This window comes from Pinus tabuliformis, chromosome 7 (assembly GCF_031772625.1).
Source record: "Pinus tabuliformis cultivar Carrire ecotype Pingquan chromosome 7, CPIR1, whole genome shotgun sequence".
Taxonomy (NCBI): domain Eukaryota; kingdom Viridiplantae; phylum Streptophyta; class Pinopsida; order Pinales; family Pinaceae; genus Pinus; species Pinus tabuliformis.
Genome location: NC_142293.1, coordinates 1553730878 through 1553744596, shown reverse-complemented (window position 1 = coordinate 1553744596; position 13719 = coordinate 1553730878). Strand labels below are relative to the sequence as shown.

The 13719-nt window shown below is 35.5% G+C and overlaps 1 protein-coding gene across 1 annotated transcript in view; it reads right to left on the bottom strand.

The window, feature by feature from the left end:
- LOC149253866 (extracellular ribonuclease LE-like) overlaps positions 1-9534 on the bottom strand; it is a 38625-nt gene extending 29091 nt beyond the window's left edge. The window contains exons 1-2 of the mRNA XM_089454609.1: positions 9120-9534; positions 7758-9010 (exon numbers count right to left, since the gene is read on the bottom strand). Of these exons, the coding sequence (XP_089310735.1) occupies positions 7758-8306 (549 nt within the window). The 5' untranslated portion in view covers positions 8307-9010; positions 9120-9534. The remainder of the gene's footprint in view (positions 1-7757; positions 9011-9119) is intronic.
- Positions 9535-13719: the final 4185 nt, after the last annotated feature.

Sequence of the window (13719 nt, the reverse complement as noted above, 5' to 3'; positions counted from 1 at the left end):
TTGATCCCATGCTGGCGAAGATAGTTTTCAAATTCATTTGAAGTGTACTCTTTTCCATTATCAGTGCGAATAGAGCCAATATGAGATTGTGAATCATTTCAATCAATGTATGAAAGTTCCTGAATGTTTGAAAAGCATCATATTTGTTCTTCAATAAATAAACCCAACACATTCTGGTGTAGTCATCAATAAATGTCATCATATATTTATTTCCATTTGCTGAAGGAACAACATTGGACCAGATAAATCTGAATGAATGAGTTCAAGTTTTTCTATGTGCTCTAGTATGTGAATCATGAAAAGATTGTTTGTTATGCTTTCCTAGAATGCAAGCATCAAATTTCTTAAGTTTCCTAGGAATTGTAGGCAAACCAGTAACAACATTTTTCTTAAACAAGTGGAGGTTATCATAGTTCAAGTGTCCAAATCTAGCATGCCATAATAAACTTGATGGAAATGTACCTTCATCATATGAGAATTATATGAAAAATTTTGTGCACGAGCAAAGGTACCCTATATCTTGAGAAGCCTTTCTTCTTCTATCCTTGTCATAACAAGTGAGTGGTATGATGCTTTTCTTACCTCAACCTTGCCATCAAACATGTGAATGGAGTTTCCTTGCTGGCGGATGTGCACCATGGAAAACAAGTTTCTCCTCAGATGTGGGAGATATAAAACATGATGCAAAAGAAAGTCTGGAAGTCCAGACAATTTAAGCCTGATTGTGCCAAGCCCTGACGGCTTGAGTTTTGATTTGTCTGCAAAGTATACTACTCCATCAACATTGTTAATAAATTCTTCAAAAGAATCTCTTCTAAAAGTCATGTGGAAAGTTGCTCCTGAATCAAGCAACCAATCATTTTTCCAAGAAGCAAGTGAAGCATTAAATAAGTCTTCATTTACTCCAATATTACAGTGTGCCACAACATAGTGAGAGGATTCAAGTGCTTTACCTTTATCTTTGTCATTAGTTTTACTTTGGGTTGGTTTCTTTCCTACTCAATTCTATCCCAAGGAAACTTGCATGTGGATGCATCATGTGATCCATCTCTTTTGCAACGTATGCAATGCAAATCTGACTTTTCTCCTTGAGAGTGTCTGCCCCCCCCTGCCTCTGAAATTTCTTGTTCCTCTTCCTCTTCGACCACCTCTTCCTCTAGAAGAATCTTGAGCAAGATTATTATCTCTATGTGAAAGACACACAGCCTCTTCATAAGACTGAGGAGTTGTCTTCTTCCCAAAAGCTTTCTCTCTTTTAGCAATTTTTTTCACAAGGCAGTCAAGGGTAATATCTTTGAGGTTTCCATTTGCTTGCAATGACTCAAGATAATTTGAGTAAGTGGGATAAAGTTCCTTGAGAAAATCTATCAGAGGAATGTCCAGTTCAACATTAGTGACTTTGATATTATGCATAATAGATTTTACTTCTGACGTAAGAGCAAGAGGATCATCATTTTGTAATTCAAGGCTGAACAATTTAATCATGAGTTGAACAACTTCAAGTGCAGAGTGTGAGTCATAGATTTCCTTCATTTTTTGTAAGGCTTCGAAAGCATTTGAAAATGGTGAAATATGACGACTCACCTCTTCATTTACTGATGCTGCAATCAATGCATAAGCCTTGCTATTCTTATTTTCCCAAATGGCACTTTCCTTGTCTGAGGTAGATTGTTCTAGTTCTTTGTCTTCATCTCGAACACCACACACTCCTTTCCACAGCTCATTAAAAATGAGAGTGTGTTTAATTTTCCTTGACCATTTTGGATAGTTCTCTTTCCCACAGAGAACTACTCCAACAATAGATATTAGTGAATGCATTCCCAAAAAAAAAAAATTGCTTTTGATTTCCAAAACAAACAAAACCTTTTTGTATATCTTTTGTTTAGGTGGAAAGAATTCACTATATTAATACTTTTAATGTAGCATATATTTTCTCCACTCACAAATATATTATGATGGTTTCAACATATAAACCATATAATATATATCCGAAAAAAAAATACCATCCAAAATTCTCATTCTATTATCACCATTCAAAAATCTTAACGAACTTTAATACTACCACCATTTTAAAAGGAGTTGAATGCCCTTCACACCATATACACCCACCATACCTCGAACTTTTGTCTGTGGAACTGTAGTAGCAAATTTGCAACCAGTTTGAAAAATACCCCAACAGTCTTCGATGTTGTGACAACCGGAGCTATGGGAGTGGAGCTGAGGAACAGTGATTTATATATGGCAGGTATTTATATCAAGACTTTCAAAATATTCATATTGAAATATCAGCGTATACAATGTTTTGATATCAGATCAGTGTATGCAGCATTTTGATATCAAACCAGCAACACAATCATTCAATGCATATAAATAATTCGTACCAGCAGTATACAACGTTTCCTAGCAGTCTCCAAATATTGATATAATGGAGGGTCATTTTCTCTTCTACCAAACTCAGAGCATACTCAATCCAACACCACGCTCCAGGGAATAATAGACTCAAATGCAGTTGCATTCACAATGTTGGTCATAACTCCATGCTTCCAGCTGCGTCACCCTTCCAACACACAGTCGCAACACTTCCTGGTATCACATGACCATTCCACGCAGCAACCGGCTCCAGTCTTCATAGTAGGCAAAGCAATTCCTTAATGCATAAAATCAACCCTTCAACACTCCCATTGCATTTAGACTATTGAATTCAATAATGTACAGAATCTTGCAAGGATAAGAGAGAGAAATCACCAGTGCAAGTGTACAGGATGCAAAAGAAGGTGATAGTTTTGCAAAATTAGGCAGAACATGAGGGAGTTATAAAGGGAGGAAAACTAAAATAGAATTGGCTCTGATACCATGTCAGGCCAGGAGGTAACTCCTCAAATGAGATTATGTTATTCATTTAGGTTGTTCATTATTATATACATGAGGGAGTGACTGTTGTTTTCATCTCCCAATGACTCTCCATTTTCTCTATTATTTATTTACACTATTTACAGTTGTTCACCCCAATCCCTACGATTAGGTGAAAATTTGGGGTGAAAAATGGACACAATTTGGGTGAAAAAATGGGATGGACTATGACGTTAAAAAATTGGAAGTGGGTGATGTTGACCTCCTAATCCAAGTTGGGAATGAGATACAATTGGATCTCGGATCTTTGACAACACAAAATCAAAATCATAATAGGATCTGCAAACGAACATTCTCATTCATGAAAAATGAATAGAACCACCCAAATGTAATAAGATTATGTAGGATTTTGGTTGTGTAAGTATGGATCTTCAAGTCCTGAAGTGACAAGTCATAAGACTCATTACTGCAAAAAACAGATACCATCTTTAGGATCATAGTGATCTCTAGCTACTAGCACAAACCCATCTCACCCAAGGTGTGATATGCACCTCGAGCTTGACAAGTTCCATGTTGCCTAATTTGAGATCCAATATTTGATATATTGACCATTTATAGTCTCCAACATCATATATAAATTTAGATAGATTTGTGTTGCAACAAATTCACCCTCTAGGTTCAATTTACTTTTACACATATGCACAATAAGTGTTTTGATACATCACGCCCATGCTCGTGCCCACCCTAAATGCATGGTGTGCTAGCTTCTCTTGATGCAATAAGGAGGCCACTCCCTAAATTGGCAGGAATTTCCACAAAAAATGTGTATGAATATTTGAAGAAGAAGGATTAAACATTCAAAAATACCCAAACCCCAAATCCAGTGTCAACCCAATTCTCCACCATCATCACACAAGAAAACACGAGCATCTAGCCCGAGGGATTAGACCAACACATAAAAATCTACCCCTAGTCCCTCCAACAACAAATTAATCAATAAAACTTGTGTACTAATGAAATTTGCAAATGTAACAGATCTAAGGAACACAGTACCCAACAATTGCAATAAACAAGTCACAATAAATGCATAGTAGTCATCATTGTGAGCATTTAGTTTTATCCCCAAAACAAAGTGTAGACTAGCAGCAACCAATACAAGCAAGCAATCACAAATAAATAGGATATGTAACATGAATCACTCACCTGAGTTAGTCCACACAGAGTTGGGAAAAATATCAATATCAGTACATTTGTAGAAACCGAGTGTTCCCTAATATCTATGGCTATTTCTCAATGATTCCTTGCTTTATAACATAAATATCAACAAGGAGAAATGTAAACACTGGTTTTTTTTAGCCTCATTCACTTGGGTGAAAAGGAAACTACCAGGATGATGCCACCTACCAACCCTACCTTATTTTATTTCTAGAATCCAACTGTAGACTTAATTGGCACATTTTTCACTCTTGAACAGAGGAAAACTTGAAATTTTTGCATAAAGGATCCTTCTATTAGTATATTTTTGTGCAAGCTAAAGTATACATAAGTTATCTTTATTGTATTTTTATTAAATGATGGCTTTTGTGCTTCCTACCAAAATGATATTATGCAATCATAAAATTGAGTAAATTTGTTAATGATTGATGTAGCAAAATTGTTGGTTATGCATTTGTTTTCCTGGATACTTTAAATTAATATGGTCTCTTTTGATGAAGTGAAATCAAATCTTGTGACAATTGTTCTTAAAAGCATAGGCAACAACGGGTTTGTTCAAGTCAACGTAAAGAATTTTATTGTTTTAGTTACCACGAATGGAGGTTATCTAATTGATTGAAATGACTTGGCATGATCCTACTTTCTTATCCTCTATCACAGTCAAGTACCTACATTTTTTAAGAGGCACTGAAGAGTAATCATGATGGAATCAACCCCATATGATGAGCACTAATTTGGTGATTGGATTTCTTCACAGTCCTTCTTACCCTACAAGGATAGCTACTACCAAAAAAAATAAATTGGCTTCTAATCATGTGAATAAGCCCACTCCCTATGACCTACCATGACCCACCATGGTAGAAATGTTTCATTTGGCTATTAGAAATATCATGAAATGGATTGAAGTTCCACCTACTCCTTTCTACCTAGAATTTCTTTCGAGGCATGGTTTTGATTGATGATATAGCTTGTATGATATTGTACTAACATAATAGTAATGCATTGTAAGCATCTATTTTCCAAGCAAGGATAAGACATGTTACTTTTTTATACATATTAACTCACTCTAGAAGGAGATCTTATTAGAAAAGTAATATGGATACTAAGTTCAAAATATTTGAGTGAAGCTACCTTTTGTAACAAAAGAAACCAATATAATGAGGAAAAATTAGAATGAGATCCAACTATGCTTCTGTAACATTTCTCAATTCTTCTATAAAAGGTATCCTCCTTATACATAGGTTTTAAACCATTATTTTATGCCATGATGTATATCAAAATTTGGTTCATTTTAATAAGGATTGAATGTGAAGATCATTGGCCCAAAACATACGACAAATTCATAAAATTTTCACTAGAGGCAATTTGAATCGTTGTTATCTTTGGAAGTGTGGAAATGCCCTAGACATTTTCAAATGCTCTTTTATCCTTTTAAATATGCAGCTACAAAGATGTAACATATTTATTTATTTAGCAGGGTTCTGAGTTCTTTTATTTTGTTCCAATGATTTTTTTTGTAATTAGTTATCATGTTTGGCTTTTGTTGAAAATTGAAAATTTAGGTGTACAAAACTACAAATATTTTTATATTTGAGAGAGTTCCCTTGTTTTCAAGAGGCTTGCAAAGATGCTCGTTTATACTTTTAAATATGCAACTACAAAGATGTAACATATTTATTTATTTAGTAGGATTTCCAGTTCTTTTATTTTGTTCCAATGATTTCTTTTCATAATTAGTTGTCTTGTTTGGCTTTTGTTGAAAATTGAAAATTTAGGTGTACAAAACCACAAATATTTCTATATTTGAGAGAGTGCCCTTGTTTTTTAAGGGGCTTGCAAAGATTCTCATTTATCCTTTTAAATATGCAGCTACAAAGTTGTAACATATTTATTTAGTAGGTTCTGAGTTCTTTTATTTTGTTCCAATTATTTTTTTTTTGTAATTGGTTATCCTGTTTGGATTTTGTTGAAAATTGAAAATTTAGGTGTACGAAACCACAAATATTTTTATATTTGAGAGAGTTCCCTTGTTTTCAAGGGGCTTGCAAAAGGTCGTTTGATATTGTTAATAGTGATAGCAAATTAAAAATAACAATTTACTATTTCAACAAAGCATACCCCAATTCTTAAGAGTAAAATGGCAAGAGACTGATCTATTATGCTAAGAGATTGATATCCCATCAAGTTGTAAGGAAACTCATGAAGATGTTTATGCATCTACATCAGTTGAATCACTTGATGCACTTTTCCATCATGTATCCCTTAACTAATAGAAAATCTTTCATATCTTGGAAATTTTGTGATGGTGCACTATTGACCAAGCAACCTTTCATGAACTAGTTGAGTACTTATAATAGAAATAAAAGTGTACAAGTTACTCAAGGCCATATTGGCATGAACAAGAGTTGATTGCATTCATCCAGACTCCAGAGAGATTACAAACTGGCAAGACAGATCAGATAGGCAATCCTGGTGTGTATGATCAGACAAATATTCAAGCAATCACAAACATTGTTCCAACAAGATATAATCAATGGAATTAGTCATTGGCTCTACAAGGACTAAATTTGCAATGATGTGAGATAGTGATTCTACGAGATATGTGTCTGGGAGTACAATGAAGAGATCGGATCTGGAATGACTCAACTTAGCCAAATTGCATTGAAGGCTACATGGGATTAATCTACAAAATCATAGTTACATAGACACAAATGGTATGAAAAATGGGATGGACTGTGACATTATAAATTTGGAAGTGAGTGGTGTCAACCTCCCAAGCCAAGGTGGGAATGAGATACAATTGAAGCCCTAAGCTTTTCCAACACAAAATCAAAATCATAATAAGATCTGAAAATAGAAATTCTCATGAACATGAAAAATGAATAAAACCACCTAACTATAATAAGATTATGAAGGACTTCGGGCATGGAAAGATGGATCTTCAAACTCTGAAATGACAAGTCATAAAACTCATTAATACAATGGACAAAGAACATCTTTAAGATTGCAGTGATCTCTAGCTACTAGCACAAACCCATCTCACAAACACCATCTTTAAAATTGCAGTGATCTCTAGGTACTAGCACAAACCCATCTCACAAATTAGAGTGGAATGGACTTTGGTAAATTCTTATAAATACACGCTTAAAAAATACTATTTAATAGAATAACATTTAATAGGAGAAAAATATTAGAGCAGAGGAGCACACATATTAACACAACACTGAAACACAAGAATTAGAACTGAACAACTTGCTTCATTCACAGATTAAACAAGTATATATACAAGCTGTAGAGGTTTCTGGAGATGGTTCAGTCGGTGGCTTCCTGGAGAAGCTTCACCCATTGTCAACCTATCCGCCGACTTGTAGAACTTTATTAGAACTTTATTAAATACAGCTGTTGAATATTTGTGGCGGGTAGTTGGAATTATTTAGTTTCTTCCAACACTCCCCCTTAATTCCAACTACATACAATAAATAAGAACTATATTCTTAATTGTCATGCCGGCTGGTCTAAGTCTCAGCTAGGCTTACAAAACATTTCATTTTTGTTTTTCTTACAAAAAGGTCCATGTTTGTTCATTTGTTTCACACCCTGGTTTGATAAACAGCTCTGAAACTCCCCCATCTGCTACAGAGAATTCTGCATCATTTTCTCTGCTCAAACCTCCATACTGTACTAGCACATACTCTTCCAAATATTGTCAGCTCCAAAACGTTTCCTCCAAGAATTGTGTTTTTCAGCATAGTAAAGGCTTCAGAAACCTTGAAGTCTCTTGCTCGGAGAAACTTCAACAGAATCACGTTAGTACATTCATCACCCATGGTGTGAAGAAGAGGAACTCCCCATACGAAAACGCTTTCTACAGGTTGAATTACAACCTCCTCAGTTACCGTGGTAACAATGACCTCAACTGGAGCTTCAGCATCAACTGGTGCAGGGGCAGATGTTGTTTCTTCTCTCTTTATGGTTTCAGTATCAACAGCAGGAGCCTCAGTTGAAGGGGCTGAGACAGACACCGCTTCAGTTACGGTTTCCTCATGCTTCAGAACATCCTTTTGGGCTGGAACCTCAACATGATCTTTAACAACATGAGTAATTTCTTCAGCGACATGATCTTCAACAACATGAAACTCTTTGTCAATGGACTCAAAAATACCGCTGATCCCAAATGGGTTCATGAGAAAATGATCAAGATCATTGTCAAAAAATTCAAAAAAATCTAAAAAGATAGACATATCGGCTAGGCTTAAATTTTCATTAGACTCTCGCCCGCTTTGACACACTCAGCACACTACATACACCGCCAAGGACTTGATATGGGACTCTACTCGAACCCACAACCAGACTAGAAAGCAACTGCCACAAGCTGAGTTTATCCTAGCAGAATAGTTCTAGAGAATAAAGCATCACGGCTTCCTTACTCATCATATTACTCACACAGGCCGCAATGACACGCTCATCACAACAACGATCAGACAATCAAGAAGAAAATCATAATTTAAATCCACACAACCTATAATGCAAACATCAAAGCATAAGACAGTTCTTCTCCGGAGCACACAACTCTTCTCCTGGTGCGCAGCGCCTATCTGGTCATTGCTCGCACCATAAATTTCCAAGACAGTCGGCTGCAAGCACAAAACAAAAGATTTCCCAACAGCCAGTGAGCAAAACGCACAAAGCAACCTTACCACTATACCAGACACTTCAGGGAGTCTGACTATACTTCCACAGCTTCACAATGCTGGCAGGTGGCACACAATCCACCACTCTTCACACATATCGTTTCTTGAGACCTTCACAGGTGTCTCCACTCCTTGGCGCTCGCTCTCCTCCGCCTCACTTGCCGAAACACACAGCGGAAATCCTTGGCTCTCCTCACGCAGCACTCAGCGGCGCGGCACTCAGCACTCCTCAGTAACTTTCCAATAGTGGCCCTCTAGACCAAACACACAACAAAAAAAACAAGATATTTCTAAACACGACCAAATCTTCAAAAACTGGGATTCAGTATTGCTTGAAACATTCGGAATCCAACAAAGGCTCACCCTCAAAGGGCTCCTGATCTTCAATCATGGCATTCACATCAGCGAGAATCGCCTCATGAATCGTCCACAACAGTGACGCGAACACAACTCCAGTGTTTACACAGCAGGAGCCACACCGCTCTGCCTCACCTCACACGATCTGCGCTTAACAACACTCTTCAACACTTCTAGACAGCGTTACTCACTCCATACTGCAGCTTGATTGGCTGCACCAATAGATGGTCCTCTACCCAGCACCAGGTCTTTACACGCATTCCTTCTCACGGCTCACACAGCTCTCGTCCAGGCCGCAATACACAGCTTCACAGCTACTCTGCTCCTCCACGCCTCCGCTGTACAATACTTCTTGGCAGCACTCACAGCCACCTCAAGCAGCACTCATACTCCTGCAACACAACCCCATCGGCACTCAGCAGCACCCTAGCGGGACTCAGGGCTCTCGGCATCTCCGGCAGCAACAGACAAAACACTCCCACAGCTTCGCAGGTGTGGCACAAACGGGTTCACTCTTCAACAGCAGATCCGCCTCACTCAAACACCACTCGGCCTTCATCACCTGCGCTCTCACCCAAGCTCCAACCCTGAGCTCTGATACCATATTAGAGCAGAGGAGCACACATATTAACACAACACTGAAACACAAGAATTAGAACTGAACAACTTGCTTCATTCACAGATTAAACAAGTATATATACAAGCTGTAGAGGTTTCTGGAGATGGGTTCAGTCGGTGGCTTCCTGGAGAAGCTTCACCCATTGTCAACCTATCCGCCGACTTGTAGAACTTTATTAGAACTTTATTAAATACAGCTGTTGAATATTTGTGGCGGGTAGTTGGAATTATTTATGGTTTCTAACAAAAAAATAGATTAACGACCTGTGATCCTGTAATTCTAATTTATGTCAATCACAAATATGATAGCAGGTTCTCCCACGAAAGCCGTGGACATTGGGATGTGCTTGCGACTGTTATTAAACAAATCCATGAGCAATCGTGACCGAGTACGCGAACAACTAAGAAAGACAGAGTTAAACAAGAGAAATATTAATTCATATTCATGAAATCAAATAAATAATAAATTTCGAAATAACTAGCAAAGTAATAACATTAATTTTATGATAGAAGCTTATGGGAATTTATAATAAAACAATTTATAGATAAATTAAAATTCTTCAGTGGAATTATTATTTATGTTATAAGAAAAGTAAAATATATATTTATTAATTAAAGAAATAAATAATCAATGCAAAAAATTATATTAAAATATTTTTGAAATATAATATTGTTTTTTAATTTTATCTATATTTATCAATTAATAGTAAATGGATTAGTTAATAAAGTCCTATCTCTATAATAGCGTGCTATAAAAATCTTTATTTAATACTTGACATGAATATACTTTATTTTATAAATTTATTCTCGCTTTACATCAGTGCATTTATATTTACTCGTTTTAACAATTATTAGCACTTAGATCGAATAAGCATTAATTTTGTAACTTTTAAAGATAAATTTTAAAATAAAATAATTTTGAAGTTTAATAGAAATTTTAATATAATATAGTAGGATTGAAATTAACCATTTATATATTTATAGAAGTGGGTCTTTCCCCTATCTAAAGTATAGTTATGATTAGGTTTCTGTTGTACAAGCACAAACTTAATAACATAAGAGACCATAGACTTCCTATGTTAGCTTTAAATTTAAGCTAAAACCACCTCAAATGAGGTTGGTAAAAAGACACTAGGGCCTCGTTAAACCATTGGGGGATCTACGAGAATGTTGCATTGCAAAACATTAATAACATTAAAAATATTGTTACTTCTAAGCTCAAAGAAAAAAATGTGGTGTGAGAAAGATTTAGCAACTAAAAGAAAATTAAGATATTATAAGGAGGTCATCAACCACACCCTAGAAATCAAAAGTATCTCTCTATTTTAACTAACTCAAAGAAGCAAATTAATATAGCGAAGATTAGAATGAAACCTCATGAGCTTCATAGTGAAATTGGTAGTTGGGTAGTTCCTAAAACACCATGGACCATGGATGGAAAGGATCTGCCATCTCTGTGAGAATATGAACATCGAGGATGAAAATCACTTCCTCTTAGAGTGCCCCGTGTACAACCACATTAGATCTCATTTCATAATCTTTGTTGTAACACTGACCTTCCTAGCCTTTTAGGATGTCAAAATTATAGTGAGCTCAGGAGATTCCTGTCCAAGCGTTTTAAGTTTCGGAATAAAATCTTAAATCAAACTAAATAATTCGTTTCTTTACATCCTATAGACCAAAGTTTGGTCTCAGCAGAAGTTAACCAACATCATCATCATTTTAATTTTTAGTTTATTAACTGATATTATAAATTGTTTTATCAAAATATTTTTAATCTTTAAAATATTTTCATATAAAAATATAATTATTATTTTATATTTAATTTAATTAAAAATTATTAAAATGAATTTATTTAAACTGTAAATATGATAATTATTATTTTGTATCTAATTTAATTAAAAATATATTAAAATGAATTTATTTAAACCGTAAATTTGATATGTATAAAAGATTAGTTTAAAAAATTATTTTTTTAATAAAAAAACTCATTTCAAATTATTTTTAAATTAATATTTAAAATAAAATTAATTTATAAAATTTTAGTTAAGGGAAAAAAAATTAAATCATATTTTCTTTTTTGTTTTATCAAAATTATATTATAACTTTAATGCATATGGTGTGAGATTGTATTAAATTATTTAAAATATTTTTAAATTGATGATGATGATGGTTAACGTCCACTGAGACCAATCTTTGCTCTATCAGACATAAAGAAAGGAATTATTTACTTTGATTTAAGATTTTATCCTTATGCTCAAAAAACTTGGAGAGAAGCCTCCCGAGCTCACTATGATTTTGACATCATAAAAGGCTAGGAAGGTCAGTATTGCAACAAAGATTATGAAACTAAGATCTCATGTGGTTGTTAGCGGGGCACTCCATGAGGAAGTGATTTTCATCCTCGATGTTCATATTCTCACAGAGATGGCAGATCCTTTCCATCCATGGTGTTTTAGAACTGCCCAACTATGGAGATCATGAGAGTTCATTCTAATCTTGACTATATTAATTTTCTTCGTTGAGCTAGTTAAAATAGAGAGATACTTTTGATCTTCTAGGGTGGGGTTGATGACCTCATTATAATATCTTAATTTTCTTTTAGCTGCTAAATCTTTCTCACACCACATTTTTCCTTTGAACTTAGAAGTAACAATATTTTTAATGTTATTAATGTTTTTCAATGCAACATTCTCGTTGACCTCCCAATGGTTTAACCAAGGCCTTGGTGTCTTTATACGAACCTCGTTTGAGCCTCAGGTGGTTTTGGTTGGAATTTAAAGCTAGCTTAGGAAGTCTATGGTCTCCTATGTTATTAAGTTTGTGCTTGTACAACAGAAGCCTAGTCATAGATAACTCTCAATAGGGGAAAGACCCACTTCAATAAGGAGAATAGGATAGGGTGTATTGCTTTTAACTTTGAGGTTATATGTTATAAAACACTTCTGGATTTGCTCAGTCTTTCTCCATGATTCTCTAGAGATGCTGCAACCCAAAATCTCACATCCATATAAGATACACGAGTCACTAAACTTTCAAAGAGGAACCTCTTTCTATCCCACATTACGAGGTTTGTCGTTTTACAATTATTTTCAAGACCAAAATAAGCTTTCCACTCCCCATTAATCATTTCCTCAATGCTATAGTTCTAGTTGAGCTTGTGGTGAATATCAATTCCTAGGTACTTGAAAGAAGACACTTCCTCCAAGTTACTATTGTCATACATAAAATTAGCGTAAGTGTCCTTCTTGGATTTGATAATATTAACTTTTGTTTTGTCAGTGTTAACGGTCATGCCCATGGTAGAGCAGAAATCCTTAAGGAGTGTAAGCTGCTTATCAAGACCAGATGGGCACATTGCGAGAAGAACAATATCATCAGCATAGATGTCACACACCATTACTGTACTGAAAAAAAAAAAAAAAATTACTTTCCAGCATAAAACTATGCACACATACCACGTTGATATTCTTCGCACACCACACAATTATAATATACCACTGTTTGCCGAGCATTACAATCAAAGTTTACATTTTGTAACAATTATATATGTTATGTATACCCCTACTCACTCATATAAGGATTATAATTATCTCCCTTTATGCATTTTTCCATACCCAGTGTTCGATAATGTTTATACATTGAATAAGCTTTGGTTTGTGGCAAAATTCTAATCTGCGGGTTACAAACCCAAAGTGTATACAAAGCATGGTAAAGAGTTCTTAATCATAAATGTTTGGATTTATGGCATTTACTATCCATGAGCTGGTTTAAGTCCCTGAGGGAACTGAAGCTGTGGCGCTCTGACCGGCCTCGGCGCTCATCCAGCTGGGTTGATTTGCGTCGACCATTTGGCTTGATGAACGATCAGCCAACAGGCCGTCATGTGCCATTGCGTGCCCAGTGCTCCAAGCGCCATACGGCTTGACATCTCGGGCTTACCATTTCACGCCTGTTTTCTTTCACGATTCCAACCTGCTGATCGGAC